The sequence below is a fragment of the Lepus europaeus genome, chromosome 20, assembly GCF_033115175.1.
Source record: "Lepus europaeus isolate LE1 chromosome 20, mLepTim1.pri, whole genome shotgun sequence".
Lineage (NCBI taxonomy): Eukaryota > Metazoa > Chordata > Mammalia > Lagomorpha > Leporidae > Lepus > Lepus europaeus.
Window position 1 is genome coordinate 58972889 of NC_084846.1, and position 21616 is coordinate 58994504.

General features: G+C 41.1%; 2 protein-coding genes across 8 annotated transcripts in view; one reads left to right on the top strand and one right to left on the bottom strand.

The window, feature by feature from the left end:
- The window catches only part of DBF4 (DBF4-CDC7 kinase regulatory subunit), a 37857-nt gene extending 28275 nt beyond the window's left edge, over positions 1–9582 (bottom strand). Inside the window, exons 1-2 of one of the 3 annotated variants that reach the window (XM_062178916.1) lie at positions 9342–9582; positions 8281–8453 (exon numbers count right to left, since the gene is read on the bottom strand). In XM_062178916.1, the coding sequence (XP_062034900.1) occupies positions 8281–8453; positions 9342–9387 (219 nt within the window). In that variant the 5' untranslated portion in view covers positions 9388–9582. The remainder of the gene's footprint in view (positions 1–8280; positions 8454–9341) is intronic. The other 2 variants (XM_062178915.1, XM_062178914.1) reach the window with 2 other exon arrangements.
- A 409-nt stretch (positions 9583–9991) lies between these two features.
- The window catches only part of SLC25A40 (solute carrier family 25 member 40), a 30313-nt gene continuing 18688 nt past the window's right edge, over positions 9992–21616 (top strand). For 4 of the 5 annotated variants that reach the window (XM_062178732.1, XM_062178730.1, XM_062178728.1 and 1 more), the window contains exons 1-5: positions 9992–10173; positions 13478–13546; positions 15178–15298; positions 16891–16950; positions 18812–18918. In XM_062178732.1, the coding sequence (XP_062034716.1) occupies positions 15202–15298; positions 16891–16950; positions 18812–18918 (264 nt within the window). In that variant the 5' untranslated portion in view covers positions 9992–10173; positions 13478–13546; positions 15178–15201. Of the gene's footprint in view, positions 10174–13477; positions 13547–15177; positions 15299–16890; positions 16951–17076; positions 17204–18811; positions 18919–21616 lie in introns of those variants that run through there. The other variant, XM_062178733.1, reaches the window with a different exon arrangement.

Consider the following 21616-nt stretch of genomic DNA (forward strand, 5'->3'; position numbering starts at 1 on the left):
AATTTATAAGCACATGAACCAAAGTCAATGTTACTGAAGATCAATCACATCCTGGGGCAGGAAAATTAAGCAGAAGTAAATGCTAAACAGAAAAATACTAGTATTATTAAAATATACACATTGCACAAATACATAAATATTAAATAAAACAGTAAGTACTAAGCAGAAATAAATTATTAATCCCTGTTTGCATGAAAAAAAGACTTCTGAATTGGATAATTTTATCTAAGTATGCAGAATTTGCTACTGAGACCCAGAAAGCTTTCTTTGGTAACATGCAAATCAATTTTGAGTATTTCTGTTGGCTAATAAATAAAGTACCCACATTTATTTATTTCAGGGATTAAATACTGGATTGCCTGCCACAGCCAGAAAGGAACTTAAAAGAACAATTTACACATTAAACACTGTCTTCATTTTCATAAAAGATACCCTAGCAAAGACGGAGGTTCTAATTTTTCAAGAGAAGACTCTCCTACATATTTTGTGTTAAAATAGACCTGAAAACTTTTACCATTTCAACCATTTAAAAATGTTTATTTTTATTTATTTGAAAGGTAGTGAAACAGAGAGCGCTCTTCCATCACTGGTTTACTACTCAAACGCCCACAATAGCCAGGGCTGGGCAAGGCCAAAATCAGGAGCCAGAAACTCCAGCTATCTTCCACGTGGGTAGTAGGAACTCAGGTCCTTGAGTCATCACCTGCAGTCTTCTAGCACACATTACCAGGAAGCTGTAGTAGAAGCAGAGCAGTCAGGACTCCAACTGGAGCTCTGATATGGAAAGCAGGTATCCCAAGAAGCAGCTTATTAACCCACTGTGCCACAATGCCTGCCCCATTTTAACCATAGAAGTCAGTGACAATACTTTCACAATGTTATGCAACCATCACTGCTATCAAGATTTCCAGAACGTTTTTCATAATCCCAAAGTGAAAAATCTTTACCCATTAAACAAGTATACATTCTCCTCACCACCACCACCCCCCCCACCACCCCTACCACCCCCGGCTCATGGTGAAGTAGGCAGGCATACAGGTTAAAAATGTTAAATTTGTGAACTGGAAGACCACGCCTTCACCACGCCGCTGTGTGGCTTCATTCCCCTACCTGGCCATACCTGGGTGCCCACCAGCCAATCAGGTTAATTAACCACTCCCCTTTGGAGCAGGTTAAAAGCCAGGACACAGTGTGGCCTGGCCCTGCTCTTTTTCCCTGGCCTCTTGCTAGGAAGGGGTTTGCTGTAGCCCCGTGCCTCCAGGGCGCATGGTCTTCGGGCCAAGTGCTCTAGGCTTCCTGGCCTAGATGCTCATCCACATGGCTGGTTCCTGGTGCTCTGTATGAACCCCTATTAATCTCTAAATAAAAGCTTAAATATGTGCCATGCTGCCTCGTTTATCTGTGCCGGTATTTAGAATTCTTCTCTAAATATTAGGCAAGAACCCTCTCGGGCTTATGAATATCGGGGATTTAGTAATAAGCCCATGGTGAAATCGTAAGGCACCCCAAATTCCGGTAGCGCATGTGGCACCCCGGATAGCATTTCTAGGGGACTTTAAGGGGCCACATTTCAGGGTAAATTTTAGGGGGTCTTTTCCAATTTCAATGGTAGCCTCTATTCTATCTTCTGCCTGTATGAATGTGGCTCTTCTAGGTATCTTATTGCTATGAAGGTCCTCAGCAAAACCCACATTGGAATTTAATACTCATTGTGTGGTCTTAAGAGAGTGAAAACTTAATCTACAGCATTTGGAGGTGGGACCTTTGGGAGGTAATTAACGTTAAATGAGGCCAAAAGGGCGGCACTCTAATCCAATGGAACTATGACTTTAAAAGAAAACAGAAAAGTTTCACTATGTAATGCTCTCCCTGTCATGGGACTTTGCAGAAGGTTTCCACCGCTGAGGACCTTACCAGATATGGCCACCTGACTTAGAACTTTGAGCCAAATAAAACTTTATCCTCAGTCTGTTACACTGTTATAGAAACAGAAAATGGACTAACACAATCATATTAAGTGGAGTCTTGTATTCATCCTTTTATGACTGGCTTCTTTCACTTAATACAACATTTTTTAGGTTCATTCATGTAGTAGCAAGTTTCAGTTTCATTCCTTTGAAACCTGAGTTAACACTCCATTGCAAGTATATACAATGTTTTGTTTATCAATTCACCTGCTGGATGTTATGGCTAAAGAACATATCTGAATAATACTGCTGCCATGAACATGGATATAACAAATCTCTCTTCCAGCACTTATTTTGGACACATTTACTCATAAGTAAAATTGCAGGATCATACATAGTATAAAATTTTTTTTCAGAAACTACTCATGGTGTTTCACATAGTGGCTGCATCATTTAACATTCCCACTAAGGGTGGACAAAGGTTTAATTTCTCCACACCTGTCATCTTCTGATTTTTTTTTTTAATATTTAATTATTTATTTGAAAGAGATAGAGAGAAGGAGAAAGAGAGAGAAATCTTCCATCTATTGGCTCACTCCCCAAATGACCACAACAGCCCAGGCTTGGCCAGCCCCAAACCAGGAGCCAAGAGCTTCCTCTGGGTCTCCCACTTGGGTGCAAGTGCCCAAGCACCTGGGCCCATCTTCTGCTATTTTCTTTGGACATGAACAAGGAGCTGGATTAGAAGTGGAGCAGCCAGGACTTGAACCAGAGCCCATATGGTATGCCAGCACCACAGGCAGAGGCTTAATCCTCTATGCCACAGTGCTGGCTCCCTGATTCATTGACAGGAGCCATCCTAATGAGCATGAAGTGGCAACTCACTGTGATTTTTATTCGCATTTCTCTGATGCCTAGAAATGTTGAGCATCATTTCATTTACTTAACAGCCATGAGGGTATCTTGAGTAAATGTCTTTACAAGTCCTTTGCCTAATTTTTAATTGAGTTATTTTTTACTATTGAGTTGGAAAAGCTCCTTGTATAGTCAGGATGTCAATCTCTTATATATGTGATTTGCAAATAGTTCCTATCAGTCTGTGGGTTGTCATAACTTTTTTTTTTTTATTTGACAGGTAGATTTACAGACAGTGAAAAAGTGAGAGAGACAGAAAGGTCTTCCTTCCATTGGTTCACTCCCCAAATGAACGCTGGCTCTGTGTCAATCTGAAGCCAGGAGCCAGGTGCTTCTCCCTGGTCTCCCATGCGGGTACAGGGACCCAAGCATCTGGGCCATCCTCCACTGCCCTCCTGGGCCACAGCAGAGAGCTGGACTGGAAGAGGAACAACTGGGACTAGAACCCAGCGCCCATATGGGATGCTGGCACCGCTTGTCATAACTCTTTGATAATGTTCTTGAGGCACCAAATTTCCTAAATTTGATAAAGCCCAATTTTCCTATTTTTTCATTAGTTGCCTGTAATTTAGCTATCATGTCCAAGAAATCATTGCCAAATAGTACCACACAGTTCCTTTGGATTTCTGCAAAGTTAAACTCCTTAGAACTGAGTAAAATGCCTTTTACAACTTTAATATAATTTTGTTTTTTGCCATTCACCCCATCTAAATTCCAAGCTCAAGTCACAATGCAACATTAAGTTAGGAAAACAAACCACTTTGACATCTATTTTAAATATGCCCTTTCCTCTATTAAAATATCCACTTTGCTTGGTGCATTCCCATTAAGTCTTAAAGACTCAGCTCAAATTTTATCTCTATGGCAGTGTTATAATTTTCCTCTTTTAATAGCAATTTCTACATATTTTTGCTAACATACTAACAATGGTCTATTGTAAAGTATGTATTAAATTGTTTGACATTCCTCCTAGGCTGAGATTCCATGAGCAGACTATATCTTACTGTTACATTCCCAGCATCTAAAAATAGTGCTGGCATACTGGAGCCACTGATGGAACAATTTTTGAATGAAATCTCCCATGTCCATATCTTCGTTAATTTTACTTATTTGAACTTATTTGAGAGACAGATACACACACAAAGTGAACTCCCACCCACTGGCTGACTTCTCAAATGCCCAGGAACCTGGAAGTCAATCCAAGTCTCCCACGTGGGTAGTAGGGATCCAACTATTTAAGCCATCTCCTGAGGCATCCCAGGGTGCACACCAGCAAGAAACTGGAATAAGGAGCAGAAACAGGATTGTGACCTAGGCACTTCAATATGGGACATGCCTTTTTGTTTTTTTATTTGAAAGGTAGAGTTATAGAGATGGAGACAGGAAGATAGGTCTTCCACCCACTAGTTCACTTCCCAAATGGCAGTAAAGGCTGGGGCTGGACCAGGCCAAAGTTAGGAGCCAGGAGCTTCTTTCAGGTCTCCCACTTGGGTGGCAGGGGTCCATGGACTTGGGCCATTCTCTGCTGATTCTTCTGGCTCAACAGCAGAGAGCTGGATTGAAAGTGAAGTAGGCAGGATTCAAACCAGAGAGCATATGGGATGCCAGCGCTGCAGGCAGCAGCTTTACCAACTACGCCACAATGCCAGCACCAGGATGTGAATCTCTTAGGCTACTGTGCCAAACACTCAGCCCTCACATGCCCAAACTATAATCATTCTTCAAAGATAAGTTCAAATTGTATTTACATCAAATTCTCTACAACTCTTCAGATGGAAGTAATCTCTCTCTCTTTCTAGCATTCTATGTTGTATTATAATTAATTAGACCCATGCCATCTCTACCTAGATCAGAACTTGAGGGTATGATACACACTGGATTCATGTTTTCATCTACCAAAACACACAACACTGTACACTGCACACCATAATCAACTATTCATACGTGTTGACATTACCATGGTCTTCAATTTATTAGATGTTCTTGAATCTATGACTTTTAAAGATAAACACAGAACTTATTTTCTGGTGACTCAAGGTCATGGTGGCTAACATCAAACATTAAACACTGTCCTCAACTACATGATATAGCAAGGTACTCTGCCCTCACATTTCTGTTCTTCTCCAATTGCCTTAGTTTAGCTAAAATTGTTAAAGACATGGGTCTAAATGTGATTGGTTCCATCTCCTCCTTAGATGGCTTTATAAAACAGTCACTTTTCCTGCCACTATTAAAGACATTTGGCGATGATGTCGTAATTCACCAATATAATCTCACATTTGAATTTGTTGGAAGTGTGCTCTATAGATCAACGGGATACTAAAATGTTTTAATTAAAACCAGAAAAATATATAAAATACTCAAAGAAAAAAACACTATCAGTAATAATCTGGAGATATACTATAAAAACTATAAGGGACCCATGGAAAATTAAATAAGCATTGGGCAGGCATTTGGCCTAATGGTTAGGATCCCACTGGGGACTCCTGCATTCCACAATGGAGTACTTGGGTTCAAGCTTGGCTCTACTCTCAGATTCCTGCTAAACACTCTAGGAAGCAGCAGATCACGGTTCTTATGGCCGGGTTCTTCCCACTCACATGGAAGGTGAAGACTGAGTTCTGGGCTACTGGCCTGGCCAAGGCCCTGCTGCTGCAGACATTTGGGGAATTAGGTGGTAAATGGGAAATGTCTCTTTCAAATAAATAACAACAACAACAAATAGGCAATATCCTTTCAAGGAATATCTATTTAAGTAATTAGTATTTCATAGTATTTAATGTTAAAATTCATTTTAAATTATCTTTCACAATAGATGTTTATAAAAATTAGGAGTGAGAATGGGAGAGGGAGATGGAAGAAGAGTTGGAGCATGGGTGGGAGGGAAGGATCACTATGTTCCTAAATCTGTGTATATGAAATACATGAAACTTGTATAATTTAAGTAAAATTTGTTTAAAAATTAGTATCTAGGTCCTTATAATTCATGTAGGTCTTTATGACACGGTATTTTTTTAGTGACCGAGCAACAGAAATGGAAACCAGGATCCAAGGAAACCAGGATTCCAGGAAAGATAGTATACGAGGAGATCAGAATTCAATGAATAAAAATATTTTAAGTAGACAGTTGGGGCTTTTATCATGGCACGGTGGGTTAAGCTGCTGCTTCTGACACTGGTTTAATACTGGTTTGAATCCAGGCTGCTCTGCTTCAATCCAGCGCCCTTCTAAAGTACCTTAGAAAACAACAGAAGATAGCCTAAATGCTTGGGTATTTGCAACTGATGTGGGAGACCCAGATGGAGTTCCAGGCTCCTGGCTTTGGCCTGGCCCAGCCCTGGCCACTGCGGCCATGTGGGGAATGAATGAAAGGATAGAAGATCTCTTTCTGTCTCTTGCTCTGTTAGTCTGCATTTGAAATAAATAAAATAAACCTTTCTAATTGTTTTTTATTTATTTCTTTGAAAATCAGGCCAAAGCCAGGAGCAGGGAAGCTTCATCTGGGTCTCCCATGTGGGTTGTAGGGGCCCAAGCTCTTGGGCCATCTTCCAATGATTTCCTAGGCCACGAGCAGGAAGCTGAATCAAAAGTGGAGCACCAGGACTCAAACCAGTGTCCATATGGGATGCCAGCATCACAAGCAGAGGCTTCACCCACTATGCCATAATGACAGCCCTGATAAAATAAATCTTTTCTTAAAAAAAATTCATTTAAAAATCTACAACTTTGAGGTGAAAATTTAATGACTTAAGCCTTTAATAATTTATTAGTCTACTTCAAACCAATGGTAAAGATTTGAAATGTATAAAACCAAAAGATCCCTCAAGTATTATCTATGGCAGATATAATTAAAAGTTTGTTTCTTGTAAGTGTCTCAGAAACTGCTGTGGGGCTAAGAAACAGGGACTCTAGCCTCCATACTGCTGCTTTAGCCACAATTCCTTTACAGGCTTTTCACGCTGGACTTTTAAATGTGCATTTTATAGTGCTGCTAAAAACACAAATTTTAACATCATTATTTTTAGCTAATGGATTAGTCATCACATTTCAGAGACCTGTTCCAGAAAGCTACTTTGTAGCCAATGATTGCTGAAGGAATAAAATGGAACAGTGGTACTTAACTCTGGGAATTGAGTGGCTAATACTGTTTTGATTGGGCCATTTATGTAGACTTCATTATGTACTTCATTTCTACAATGAAGATGTATTTTTTTTTTTAATTTATTTATTTGAAAGGCAGAGTTACAGAGAGGCCGAGGCAGGGAGAGGTCTTCCACCCGCTGGTTCACTCCCCAGATGGCCACAACGACCAACACTGAGCCAATCCGAAGCCAGGAGCTTCTTCCAGGTCTCCCACATGGGTACAAGGACTCAAGCACTTGGGCCACCTTCTGCTAGATCGGAAGTGGAGCGGCCAGAACTCCAACTGGCACCCATAGGGATGCCAGCACTGCACATAGTAGCTTTACCTGATATGCCACAATGCCGGCCCCAAATATATATATTTAATGTCTAAGTCCTTAACAAATTAAGACCACCTTGATAGGTAGTATAGTTCATAATATCATTAGAAGGCCTATAAATTAAACATAACCTTTGGGAATTCAATGATACATTCATTATACTACACACTATTACAAATATGTGATGTGATGTTTTACTTCAGCAAAAAATAAGCAGCAAAACAGAATATTTTTTCAAAGATAAGTAAAATAAGTGAAACATCACACCAACAAGCAATCCTAGGAAGTTTGTTACACACTCTTCTTAAAGAGTCTAGTCTGGCACTGTGAAAGGATGTTCAAAGATGTTGATCTTCAGATTCAAAGTCCAGAAATTTTTAGACAGAAAACATCTTAATAACTGTATTTGCTAAAATTTAATATCTTCCTTAATCCTAAGAAAATTTACAACTTTGCTTGACTTTCCTAATTCCCAATTAATGTATAAGGTAAGACAGTAGGTTTTTCAAATTCTCACTCTAAAATTTTGTTTCCTTAATGACATTTATTTTGTTGAGCCTCGGTATCTCTATCACCCAACAGCAATTTTACTTCCTTTCCATTTGAACAAGTTGTTCTTATTCTGCAGTAACATTCTAAATTGTTACATTAGTCCATATAAACTTAAGTAGATTTCTACTAATCACAATCAAAGTGCTCCCACTCTCCATAGGGCATCCACCATTACAGTGAAAAGGCAATGAGTGGTTCTATTAGGTGAGAGAGTCTCATTTCTCACACTTCCAGAATTCAATACTAATCTCCCAATCACAGAAACCTGAAGTTTTGTCAGGCTACAAAAAGTTAAAACAAATGGTTTTTCATTAAAGACACAACAGTTGCTTAAAATTAAATCTTAAGCCTGGTGTTTATAGCTGGTTGTAAATTTTCCAAAAAGAATTTAATTACTTGATTACAAAATTTTCCTTTTCTGTCAATGTATGGTTTTCACTTACCCCTCCCAGATCCTTAATATCCTTTTTCAGTTTTTCACATATGGTGACAGAAGGTATGTCAAGGTAAAATACTTTTCCCCAAAGTGGCTTATATTTGGATTTTTCTGGTCTGTTTTCAGTTTTCAGAGATTTCAAAGATGATCTGTTTTTTTCATTTTTGACTTGGATTCCACCTGTTATTAAAAATATTTAGAATGAGTTAATAATGTCTTACTGCAGATACAGTTGCTACTGTCTTAAAAATATTTCATGAAACCATAATATCACAGGAACAATTCCTATAATGCCACCAATTAAAAGTTATTAGTATTTAAATATACTTCTTTGTAGTACCACAAGCTAAAGGCAGCAGGCCCCACACATTTTTTCTGACCCTACAGTTGGATCAGCAGGAAACATCCGTGTGCATTCACGACTAAGGCATAGAACTAAACAAAACTGCACACAGGAACTTCACACGTTTGCAAGGCCTCCTCGGACTGTTTACTGAGCCTCTCTGCCACTCTGCTGAACTCCAAAGCTGCCCACTCAGGCCGCGCACGAAGCTCAAGCGTTCCAGGTTCTGGTAAACCTGGTCTCTGCCAAGAGGAACGCGGTGGCCCGTTTCACATACAAGTTCTGTTTACCAACGAACGAGGACTTAACGGTCCACTCGTCACATTGGTTTCGGTGAGAGCGGACCTGAGGCCCCGGCAACTGCTCCCGACACCGGCCGTGGGAACACAACCCGCTCCTCGGTGGGGGTCCCCGCACACGCGATCACTCCCACGGCTACGGGAGGAGACTGGGCGTCCCAACCCAACACAGGCGGCTGAAAATGGAGACGAGCTGCTCCCTGACTGCTCCACAGCACTGGATCCAGCCATCCTCCGCCCGAAACACAAATGCCGCTCACCCCGGCGCCCCTCCGCGGCCCCGGCCCGAGTCCCGGCGCGCGGCCCGCAGGCCCCCGGCCCGCAGCGCGGCCGCCACCGTGGCGCTGAGGCGATCCCGGGAGGCGGCCGCCCTCAGGCCCCAGGGACGACGCCGGGCGACCCAAGGCGGAGGGGGGTGCTTCGTACCCTGGCAATGTCCTCTGCTGTGAATCCTCATGGCTCCCGAGTTCATGGCAGCCGCCCGGCGCCTACATGCTGCGTCCGGAGAGGGTGCCCCGCCGGGCGGCCGCGGAAACACGGCTTCTCCGGGACACCACGGCCGCCTCTCCCCGCCCGCCGGCCCAGGTGCAGGCGTCCGCGGGCCGTTTCCGGGGCCGGATCCGGCTTCCGAGGCGCGGAGGAAGAAGGCTCCGAGCACAGCCGAGTGGGCTGCGGCGGTTGAAGATTTGAAAACGCGTCACGCGGCCGCGGCGCCGATACGCGCGCCCCGCCCCTCTCCCGCCGAGCGCCGCGCGCCGCGCCCCGCCTCGTGCCGGCCGCACTGCCCGCCCCCTCGCGCTGCACGCCCCGCCCCGCCTCAGGCCCGGCCCGCCCCTGGGGCCGAGCTCCCAGCCCCTCGAGCCTCGCCCGCCTCGCGCCTCGCTCCGCCCCCTCGGTCCCGCCTCTGGAGCCAAGCGCCCCGCCCCCCGCACACCCTCGCTCGCTCCTCGCCCCGCCCCCTCGCGCCGCGCCCCGCCCCGCCTCGGTCCCGCCCCTGGAGCCGAGCTCCCAGCCCCTCGCGCCTCGCCCCGCCTCCTCGCGCCGCTCTGCCCCTCCCCCCCTGCGATGCCCTCTGTACCTCAGAGCCCGGGTCGGCGCGCTGCGCGTCAGCGTGTCGTCCTGCTCTGATGAGTCGGTGGGACAGCGGTGTGACCGAGGCTGGTGGACGCAGCAGCCCCCCAGGCCGGCCGCCTGCCGTCGGGGTCATTCCGCCCTCTCGGTTTCCCGGGCGCCCATGCCCCCCAGCCGCCCTCCCCAGGTACGCCAGTTTCCAGCGGTCGGACGTCCGGGAGGCTGCGGCCGGGCGGGGCCGGGCGAGGGCGGCGGCGGCCGCAGCCCCTGCCCCGGGCGGGCTTTCCCGCCGTCCCCGCCGACGCTCGGGCTGGAGCCAGGCCACCGCGGCTCGGGGGGCGTCGGCAGCCCCCCGCCCCGAGGCGGGTGCCCGTGCGCGGCCCCGCGGCCCTGCGTCCGCCTTCCTGGGCGTCAAATGGGGATAAAGAACGGGAAGAGAGAGTGGCCCCTCAGGGGAGAGCGGGATTCTGTCAGGCGGCGACCGTGACACATTCCCGTTTTTTGTGTAAATGCCACAGAAGCAGATCGGGGTGCGGATCTGCTCGTGAGGAAGGGGGGCTGTGTTTTCTCCGAGTTTGCGTTCCTTAGCTCTTGGCCCCGAAAGACAGGCTGCTGTTTGACCGGGTGCCTGGGACCGGTTGCGGATAGCCGCCCTAGAGCCCAGGCTGGGCGGGCGGTGACTCGATCCGTGTTCCCAGAGGAAACGACCCTTTTGGACGGTCTAGGCTGAAGGCCTGGGGCGGCCGTCGCAGCCCCCCAGGAGACAGTTGGAGATATTTGCGAGCCAGTAGACGTCTCTGGGAGAGGAAACACAGGTGGATTTGAGAGACTTACAGCAGGCAGCCCGCAGGCCTAGGGGCGTGCCTGCATCAGAGGTGAACAGGCGTGGTTTGGCCATCCATCTAATTCCTTTTGACAGAACCTATTTTAAAATATAAACTACCGAAACAGTGCAAGGTTTTCAGTGTTTTTAGAAGGGTTTAAAAGATTGAGAAGCATTAATTGCAGGGAGACTATAGAAATAGTCATGGGAGCGTGATGAGCGCGAAAGCGATGGAAAAAAGGGCCACAGAATTGGGAAGGGAACTGGAAATAACGCTTAAGGTCAAGTCACAGAATTGCAGATATTGGAATCTTAATGAGCTTCTCTGTACGGCTTTGGGTAATTTTGAGCAATTTTAATCTGTGAAAAGGAAGTTATATTTCTCAGAGCTGTTGTGAAGATAAAATGGAACATTTTTGAAAGCTTTATTAATGTGTGCGTGGCGTAGAGTAACCCCTCAGCGGTTGCTCTTTCTGGTGAACTCTACACCACTTCCTCCATCCCAAAGTTTTAAAAAGACTAAGACTTGAAAAATAGGCCTGTAATTTTGTTAAGATGTCATTGGTTTCTATAATTAAAACTTCTGTGGATGGCAGAGGTAAGTACTAGATAAAAATGATGAACTTGAAGTTGACAAGTTGAGCATTTTGTTTAAAAAATTTTGTCAGTGTACAAGAAAATTGCACGTTTGGAGGATTTAGAAGAAATGGGGCAGATTTAAGCATGTTTCTATTGAAACAAAAAAGCAAGTCTTATGCCATAGATATGTTTCTTATTTAATATAATGAGGCAGGACAGTAACGTAATTGAATACTTAACTCTGTCACACTCTCACCTGACTGTGTAATTCCATGCTGTGAATAGGCAGAACATTTGCTTTATGCTCCCTAGTGTTTGAAGAGGAATGAAATGAGCAGTCCTATGACTTACCATCCTTCAATTCCAGGTCACACGCAGATCCAAAGTCCACCAAGATGAGCACAGCATTATTTGGGCCCATGCCCACTTTGCTTTTGGACTGCCTGTGACCCAAGGTTGGGACAACTAACCGTGGGTTACGGTGGTCAGAATATAAGTCCAATTGAATTGTGCCATGGGTGTCCCCCTGGGACTATGACAGGTCCAGAAGTTCTACCCATAGACTGTGGCCTCGGGACAAGAATCTTTAGCATCTGCCTTGTAGTGGTTTTACCAGTTCCAAGATGCACTCTTGTGATCACTGGGCTCTTTGGGGCTAAGGGAGAGATGACAAAGCAATTCTTTGCTGAATTCATGCCTTATTCAGTACATCTTCTCATTATACTAACACCAAGCACTTGGCTTCCCTAGCTCTTGTGAAGGTGACTTGGTGCCTGAATAACTTCAAATTGTATCTCTGTGGGAGTTGATTGCCTGAAAGTCTTAACAACCGTTTTGTTCTATTCCTGTATTCATTTATTTATTTAAAAGATTTTATTTATTTATTTGAGAGGTAGTTACAGATAGTGAGAGGGAGAGTCAGAGAAAAGTCTTCCAACACTAGTTCACTCCCCAAATGGCTGCAACTGCCAGAGCTTAGCCAATCTGAAGCCAGGAGCCTGGAGATTCTTCTGGGTCTCCCACATGAGTGCAGGGGCAAGCACTTGAAAGCACTTGCTTTCCCAGGTCATAGTTGAGAGCTGGCTCGGAGAGAAACAGCCGGGACTAGAACCAGCACCCATATGGGATGCTGGCACCGCAGGCCGAGGATTAACCTACTGTGCCACAGTTCAAGCCCCCTGTATTTATTTTTAAGGTATTGCAAACTATAGCTATCTTAACATTTGATACTTCAGAATGGATGTTTTTGAAAGAAAATATTGTACATGTTTCTGCATAACTGCAGTACCATTATCTTAACAAACATTTTACTTTGACCTGAGAAAAAATCAGAAAATAATAGCTAGAATATTACAACTTTTATTGTTTTCTGGTCTGTTATCTTGTTACTGTAGTTTCTAATTTTCCTGTGAATTGAAAGTTAGTTGTAAACCTTGTTTGGATTCAAATTAAAGGGTTTTATTTTTCCTCCAAGAAACATAGATGATGCCAGGTCTTTAATTTTGTGTTAACAAAATATAGTAGTCCCATTACAAATGATGTTCTGAATAACACTGTGTTCAGGTTTTTTTTAAAGCAGACTGTATTAACTAGGACAGCATGAAGTGACTGTAATTCCTCAAGATACTTAATAGCATTTAATAAATATTTTTGGGCCGGCGCCATGGCTCAATAGGCTAATCCTCCGCCTGAGGCGCCGGCACACCGGGTTCTAGTCCCAGTCGGGGCGCCAGATTCTGTCCTGGTTGCTCCTCTTCCAGGCCAGCTCTCTGCTATGGCCCGGGAGTGCAGTGGAGGATGGCCCAAGTGCTTGGGCCCTGCACCCACATGGGAGACCAGGAGAAGCACCTGGCTCCTGGCTTCGGATCAGCGCAGTGCGCCGGCTGCAGCGGCCATTGGAGGGTGAACCAACGGCAAAGGAAGACCTTTCTCTCTGTCTCTCTCTCTCACTGTCCACTCTGCCTGTCAAAAAGTTAAAAAAAAAATATTTTTGGTTTATGTTTTGAAGTTTTTAGACTATTTTCCCTTAGACTTATTAAGCCTTCCCTATATGAAAAGTGAGGTTATTGTATTCTTTTTTTCATTACAGATTTTCAGCTACTGATGTTACAACCAGTAAAATATTGGAGCATAGAGTTGAGGAAAAGACTTAAACCAGGTAGGTAGATATTAAAAGTCTAGAGAAACAATAAGACTACCATTCACTTTTATAAAGAACATAATTGATACATTTGACACTGGAATTTCAACTATGGATATTGTATCAAAATTGTTTCCTGACTTTGGTAGATGTAATATGATTATATAAGAGAATTTTCTTAAGTATATTGGATAAAGGGGCATTATTTGCAATGTTCAGAAGAAGTAAATTATATATAATGTGTGAGAGAATTTGTTGAAGTTGGGAATTGTTAGGAACTCATTCAGTACCAGGGAAAGTATAAATTGGCCCAACCTTTCTGGAAAGGCTTTTGGCAATTTGTGTCAAGTTTTTAAATAGTTTAGCCCAGCAACCTTATTTTTTCTCCTAAGGTGGTTGCAGAAATACTACAAAAAGATGTATTTTAAGGTTATTTTATATGACTTTTTTACAGTTCTGAAATTGGCAATAATTCAAATCTAACAATATGAGACTTTAAATAAATGTAAATACTATATAAGAATTAAAAAGGAGTAAATCTGTAGTTATTGACACAATCTCTGTAAGTATTAAAGGAGGCTACTAAACAAACATGAATGGTGTTAACCTATTTTGTTTTTCCAAAAAGCTGTGTGTACACAAATATATGATTGTGCACACATACTTGATTTGTATATTCAGTTAGATATAATCTTTGTTTGATACACACACATAAACACACACACACACACTTGAGGGTACCTCAGAAAGTTTGTGGGGAAATGGAATTAAAAGACAAGTGTATTTTGGAACCAAAAAATGAAATTCATGTGTAGTTTTTTCAAAATATGCATTTTTCATCAACTTTTTGAAGACCCCTGATGTGCATGGATTTCAAAATTTTTGCACCAAAATAACATATCTTTTAATTCCATTTTCCTTTAACTTTTCAAGTTCCCACACACATATTTTTATATGTATTTATACACATAAATATATAATCTTTGTATATATATGAGATACAGTGTGAGTATATACAGTATACATTGCATGCGTTGTATATGTACTTCGACATTTAGAAAGATGATCCTGTCTGTATGTTGCAGTTGATTATTTTTAAATAATGACACTATAAGTGATCTTTATACTTTTTTATTATCTGACTTTCAGAAAAGAGCATATATTGCTTTTCTCATCGATTGTTTTAAGATAATGCTTCTTATTAAGACTTTGTATTTTTATTTTATCTTACACCTATGCCATAACTTTTGGTATGCAGTAAAAGTAGTGCTTTGTTTGCCAATGTTCTCTACTAGATTGGAGAAGGTATCCTAGTAATGTTTAAATTCAGATTCTGTGACTTGTTGGTCAGCCACTTTGATTCTATTCTGAGGTCAGGGTCTGTTTCCTGAATCATCTCACCAGTGTGATGCTTCCCACACAGCTTTACTGAAGTACATTACCATTTTGGGAATATCAAATAATGTGTTCCAGTAATGGCAACTGTGTGGTACTTTTGTGGGTAGAACTTACAGATTTACTTCTAGGAGTGGCAAAAGTGCTCACTTTGGTATAAGTTCTGGCTGTTGTTTTTATAGTTTATTTGATTTTTAGCAATTAATTTTAAGAGTATTTTTCTGTTAAACTTATTTGTTAAATTTCTTTAACAGGTTTTTCTTCAGTTAGTTAAAAATATGGATCTGGAGAAAAGGGAGCCACAGGCCATCAAAGTGACACCTCTTCAGCAAATGCTTGCCTCCTGCACTGGAGCTATACTGACATCATTAATGGGTAAAATTTTTTTTTTAAAGATATGGTTATTTATTTGAAAATCAGAGTTACACAGAGAGAGAGAAGAGGCAGAGAAAGAGAAGGAGAGGTCTTTCATCCATTGGTTCACTCCCCAGTTGGCCGCAACAACCGGAGCTGGGCCAATCCGAAGCCAGGAGCCAGGAGCTTTTCCCGGTCTCCCATTTGGGTGCAGGGCCCAAGGACTTGGGCCATCTTCTACTGCTTTCCCAGGCCATAGCAGAGAGCTGGATTGGAAGTAGAGCAGCCGGGTCTCAAACCGACACCCATATGGGATGCCAGTGCTTTAGGCTAGGACGTTAACCCGCTGCACCACAGTGCAGGCCCCAAATGGGTAAAATTTTTAATGTAGATTTTGTAACCTTGGGTGTGTCTGTATCCATTTGAATTTTACTGTCTCTGAAGTATTACACATCTTTTGTGAATACTAATATTCTTTCATCAGCATGATAATATGAAAAGAACCTTGGATAGAGAATCAAGAGACTTAAATTTTAATCTTTGCTGAGCCATTTTCAGGGTGAATGCAGCTGGGGACAGTACCTACTTCTCCATAGACTTCATTTTCTCATCTGTAAAATTAGATACTTAGGATTTTTTTGAGGTTCCTATTAGCATTAAATTTTATGACTATCATCTATTTTTTAAAGTAGAAGATGAAATAAAACATTGACATTAAATAACAAACAGACTTTGGACAATTTATAGTAACAACCAATATAAATTTAAAAGTTGTTTGCATTACTAGTGAATTTCTTAAATTTCTCTGGATCACATTTTTATTTATTTATTTATTTTTTATTTTAGAGTTTGTTATAGACTTAGCCAAATAACATAGTTAGGTGATAATTTAGCATTCTAATTTGGCTCATTTATTTAAATAAGTTAACCATTGATTAGAACAAACTAATTGCTTTGTGATGTTTTATATTCAGGTCAGAATTTTAGAGCTGTCAGGCCATAGGAATCATCTAATGTTACTTCCCTTTTCTCAGGTGAAACCTTTTCTTGGAACTACTGTTTATGGCACTTTAATGTGAATAAAATATTGTATGACAATTAAGTCCATTTTCCTTTGCTAGGCTCTACCAAATGGAATGAAACAGCTTGATGTTAAAGAGGATTTATGGCTACTTTACTCAGATTTTCATTTTGTATTTTTATATAGAGGTGAATTTAACAGATTAAATACATTAATTTTATTTTATTGCTAATTACTTATAATATAAAATTATTCTGAAATATTTAAATAGACTTCTGGAACTTTTTATTCCCTACTTTACAGAACATCTTATAAATACTAGTATTTTAATTTTAGTGCTAATGGAATTATAGCTGAAGATATATGTAGTACAAGTATTATTACAGAAGTAATTATAGTCTTTCTTTTTCACTGATCCTCTTTAAGTAAAATTCAAGGGCAAAAAAATTAGAATGTTACATTGAAGACTAACACAAATAAATTTAACTATTACATAGTCATAAGGAAAAGTATGAACTGATAAACTTTGTGTTTGGAAGGTTCTACAATTTATAGGTATCACTTGCTAACGGCAACTTACGTTTCTTTTTAGTGACGCCCCTGGATGTTGTTAAAATTCGACTTCAAGCCCAAAACAACCCATTCCCCAAAGGTATGTATACTAAGTTTCCTGAAAATGTTATGTTAGACTTTTCAAAATGTTGTTGCATGTGGTTTTGTTTGCATAGTAATCTTTTTGTTAATTTGTTGAAATTTATACCTTTTTATCCTCATGCAGGAACATTTTCACCATTTAGTTGTACATGATGAGGTATAGGCAGAAAACAAAAAAACACATATAAAACTTTTATGAACCTACTAATTAAAGCAGAGGACTGTAATATATATGGATATGTGCCTCACAGGTAAGAACATAATTATTCTTTTAAGGGACCTTAGACTCTAGCTTCCTCCATCATTCATGAGTTAAACCCATTCTGGAGTATTCATGACAATCATTCAATGGTTGCTTAAATATATTGATTGAGAATTCATCAGACAGCTTGCTTAATTGGTCAGTAATTTTTCCAGAATTTGAGACAAATAATTATGTATTATTGTAAGAGGCAAAAGTGATAATCCCTTAATCTTTTAATGCTATTAGCATTTCAGACATATAAATAGAAAAAAATAGACTAGACTGAGAAAATTGGCTCAGATATAAATGCTTCTCAGCTGAATACATAACTGTGAGATAAAATTTATAGCTACTGTATTTCAGATGAATAGAAGGATGGATTGTAGGAAGAGGCTAGAAAGATGTTTCCTACAAATTAAAGAAAGCCTTAAAAGCAGAAAACACTGATACTTATTTATAATGGGTGTTTTTAAAGTGTTTGTTGGAAAATGGAATTTTAAAATGAGTTTATTTTGGTGAAAAAGAAATTTGAAATAGTATATACAAAAGTTTTTCAAAAAGTTCATGAAAAGTGCTTTTCATGAAAAAGCTATGCATAAGTATCCAAATTTTTTGCACCAAAGCCAACTTTTCATTCTATTCCCTCTGTGTGTGAAGCTCACAGAATTATATGCAGTGAAACAGAATAAACCATTTTGGTAGCAAGAAGGAATCTTGTAAATGGAAAGGAGTTGGTTCTACTGAAAGTTGTAGTAAATTAGGCAGGGACTGACAAATAATATGACTAGAGCAAGCAGCACAAATATAGAGTAGGGGAGAAAGTATAACATTATCTACATTGAGGAGAACATTTTTTCTTTACCATCTTTTTTTTTTTAAGATTTATTTTTATTTATTTGAAAGACAGAGTTACAGGTAGAGACAGAGAGAGAGAAAAAAGTCTTGCATCTGCTGGTTCACACCCTAAATGGCAGCAAAGGCTGGAGCTGAGCTGATTTGAAGCCAGGAGCCAGGAGCTTCTTCCAGGTCTCTCACGTAGGAGCAGGGGCCCAAGTTTTTTGACTGTTCTCCACTTCTCTCCCAGGTGTGTTAACAGGGAGCTGGATCAGAAGTGGAGAGCTGGGACTTGAACTGGTGCTCATATAGCTTGTGGGCACTGCTGGCCAGGCCTTTAACCTGCTGTGCCACAGTGCCAGTCCCTCATATTCTATTTTTGTCTCCGTTTCCTTTGCATACCACATAGTTTTCTTCTAGAGAAATTGAGAAGACATACATCCATATTCTCTTTTCACAACAGCTCTCCTCCTTTATCTTATTTCTCCATTCCTACAGATAATGGAAACAAATTTATTTGTATGTACATTTTCTTACTAAAGTTCTGAAAACAAATTTCACTCATTTATTATTTTTACAATTCTAAGTTTAGAGCCCAGTGCCATATCATTAAACAAATCAAATTCTGTTTCATCTTAGAAAATAGAGATATTTTTCTTTTTCAGTGTTATTTCTTTTCTCATAAATTTCTAGCCCCCACATTGCACTTTCAATTTCCTCATCTGTAAAAATAATATAGTTATATGAAGCAGTTATTGACAGTTGGTGTCCTTTTTGTTAGGAAAATGTTTTGTATATAGTAATGGACTCATGGATCATGTGTGTGTCTGTGAAGAGGGAGGCAGCAAAGCATGGTATAAGAAGCCAGGAAACTTCCGTGGTACATTGGTAAGAAGATTATATTTTTTAGAATCACTGTATATTTTGTTTTTACATTTAATTTTAAATATAAAATGTTTCTAATTGCAGGGAAGTAGTAAGCCATCATTCTAAAGCAAGAAAAAGGAAATTCTTTGCTTTTTAAATCTGTTAATTCTTTTCATTGGTTCATACATTTTCTATAAGAAAAAGGAGAGGCTAAGTTTTTAAAATTATACTTTTCTTTTTTTTACTTTGGCATAACTTTAGATCTAAAGTAATTTAAAGAAAAGCAGATCTCCTGTACCAAGTTTTCCCAGTGGTAACATCTTATAAAACTAGTAAGATTGCACATCCAGGATATTGACATTAATACAGTTAATATAAAGAATAATTCCATCACCACAAGGATCTTTCCTGTTCCCCTTTAATTTTTTGAAATAGTTTTATTTACTTATTTTCATTTTATTTGAAAAGCAGAAAGAGAACTTCCATTCCCTAGTTCACTACCTGGATGCCCATGGCAACCAGAGCTGGATCAGTCTGATGCCGAAAGCCAGGAAGTCAGTCTGGGTCTTCCACGTGGCTGGCAAAGACTCAAATACTTGAGCCATCTTGTGTTGCCTTCCCAGGGCATGCATTAACAGGAATCCAGATGAGGAGCAGAGTGACCGGTACGCCAACCAGGCTCCAATAAGGATGCAAGCATTCCAAGCAGCAGCCTAACTGATACACTGCATGCCTGCTCCCCTATTTCTGTTTTAGAACTATACCTCTTTTCCTGTTCTGTCACCTACTTCTTAACTCCAAGAAAGTATTAATCTGTCCTCCTTTAAAAAAAAAAAAAAAAGATTTATTTAGTTGAAAGGGAGAGGGGGAGGGGATGGAGACATAGATCTTCCATCTGCTAGCTCACTCCCCAAATGACCACAGTGGCTGGAGCTGGCCCAGTCTGAAGCCAGAAACCAGGAGCTTCTTTCTGGTTTCCCATGTGGATGTAGGGGCCCAAGCACTTGGGCCATCTTCCATTGCTTTCCCAGGTGCTTTTAACAGGGAGCTGGACCAGATGCAGATGTCACAGATGGCAGATTCATTCATATTGTTGGATAAATCAAGCATTTGTTCCTTTATATTGCTTAGTGGTATTCCATTCTGTGGGTATACCACAATTTGTTTTCAGGGTTGTTAACAGTTTTTGGCTTTTACAAATAAAGCTCCTACAAACATTCATTTATAGTTTTCTTTATGAAGTAATCTTCATTTCTGGAATAAAAGCCCTCAGGTACTACTGCTGAATGAACAAGATAAGTTGCATGTTTAGCATTGAAGAAATTGCCAACCTGTTTTCTATACTGACTCTGCCATTTTACATCCCCATCAGCTTTATCTGAGTGATCCAGTTTGTCTGCATCTTCACTAGAATTTAGTGTTGCCACTACTATCTTTAGTTTTATTTATTTATTTGAGAAGCAGAGAGAGAGAAAGAGGGCGGGGGGGGGGGGTCTTCTGTCTGCTGCTTCATTTTCCAAATGCCTACAATATTCAGAGCTGGGGGATTCCCATGTGAGTGGCAGGAACCCAAATACTTGGGCCATCAGATGCTGCCTCCCAGGTGCATTAGCAGGAAACTGGATTGGAAGCAGAGGTGGGCCTCAATCCAAAGTGCTCCAGTATCTGATGTGGATATTCCAAGCAGCTGCTTAACCCTCTGGGTCACAAAACCTGCCTTTTTTCCTTTATTTCATTATTATTATTATTTTGTAAGAGATGTGTAGTGGTATCTTATTGTGCTTTAATTTGTATTTCTGAGGCCAGCGCTGTGGCATAGCAGGTAAAGCTGCTGCCTGCAGTGCCGGCATCCCATACGGGCGCCAGTTCAGGTCCTGGCTGCTCCACTTCCAATCCAGCTGTCTGCTCTGGCCTGGGGAAGCAGTAGAAGATGGCCTAAATCCTTGTAACTCTGACTTTCAAATAAATAAATAAATCTTGAAAAAAAATTTGTATTTTTTTGAAGGCTAATGAAGTGGAACATCTTTTCAGCCATCAGTATATCCTCTGCAGGGACATGGCTCTTTGCCAATATTCTAATTAAATTTATTGTATTTTTGCAGTTAGGTTTTGAGAATTCTTTATTTATTATAGACACTAGTCCTTTGTTTTGGATGTGTGGTATGCAAATATTTTTTCCTGGTCTTTTTTTTTTTTTAAAGATTTATTTATTTTACTTGAAAGTCACAGTTAGACAGAGAGAGAAGAAGAAACAGAGATAGAGAGGTCCTCTGTCTGCCCATTTACTCCCCAGAGGGCTGCAATGGCCAGAGCTGTGCTGATCTGAAGCCAGGAGCTTCCTCCAGGTCTCCCACACGGAAGCAGGAGCCCAAAGACTTGGGCCATCCTCCACTGCTTTCCCAGGCCATAGCAGAGAGCCAGATCGGAAGTAGAGCAGCCGGTTCTCAAATCAGTGCCCACATGGGATGGCAGTACTGCAGGCTGCAGCCTTACCTGCTATGCCACAGCGCCGGCCCCTCCCAGTCTTGTCCATTTTCATAAGCATGGTCTTTCATGGAGGAATTTTTTTAATTTTGATGAAATCCTGTTTATCGGTTTTTCTTTCTGGATCATGCTAAGGTCTCTAGAACAATTCTAAGAACTCTTTACTTACCTGAAGATTTCTTCCTAATATTTTTTCCTTGAAGTATTATAGCTTTACATTACATTTAGGCCTTGA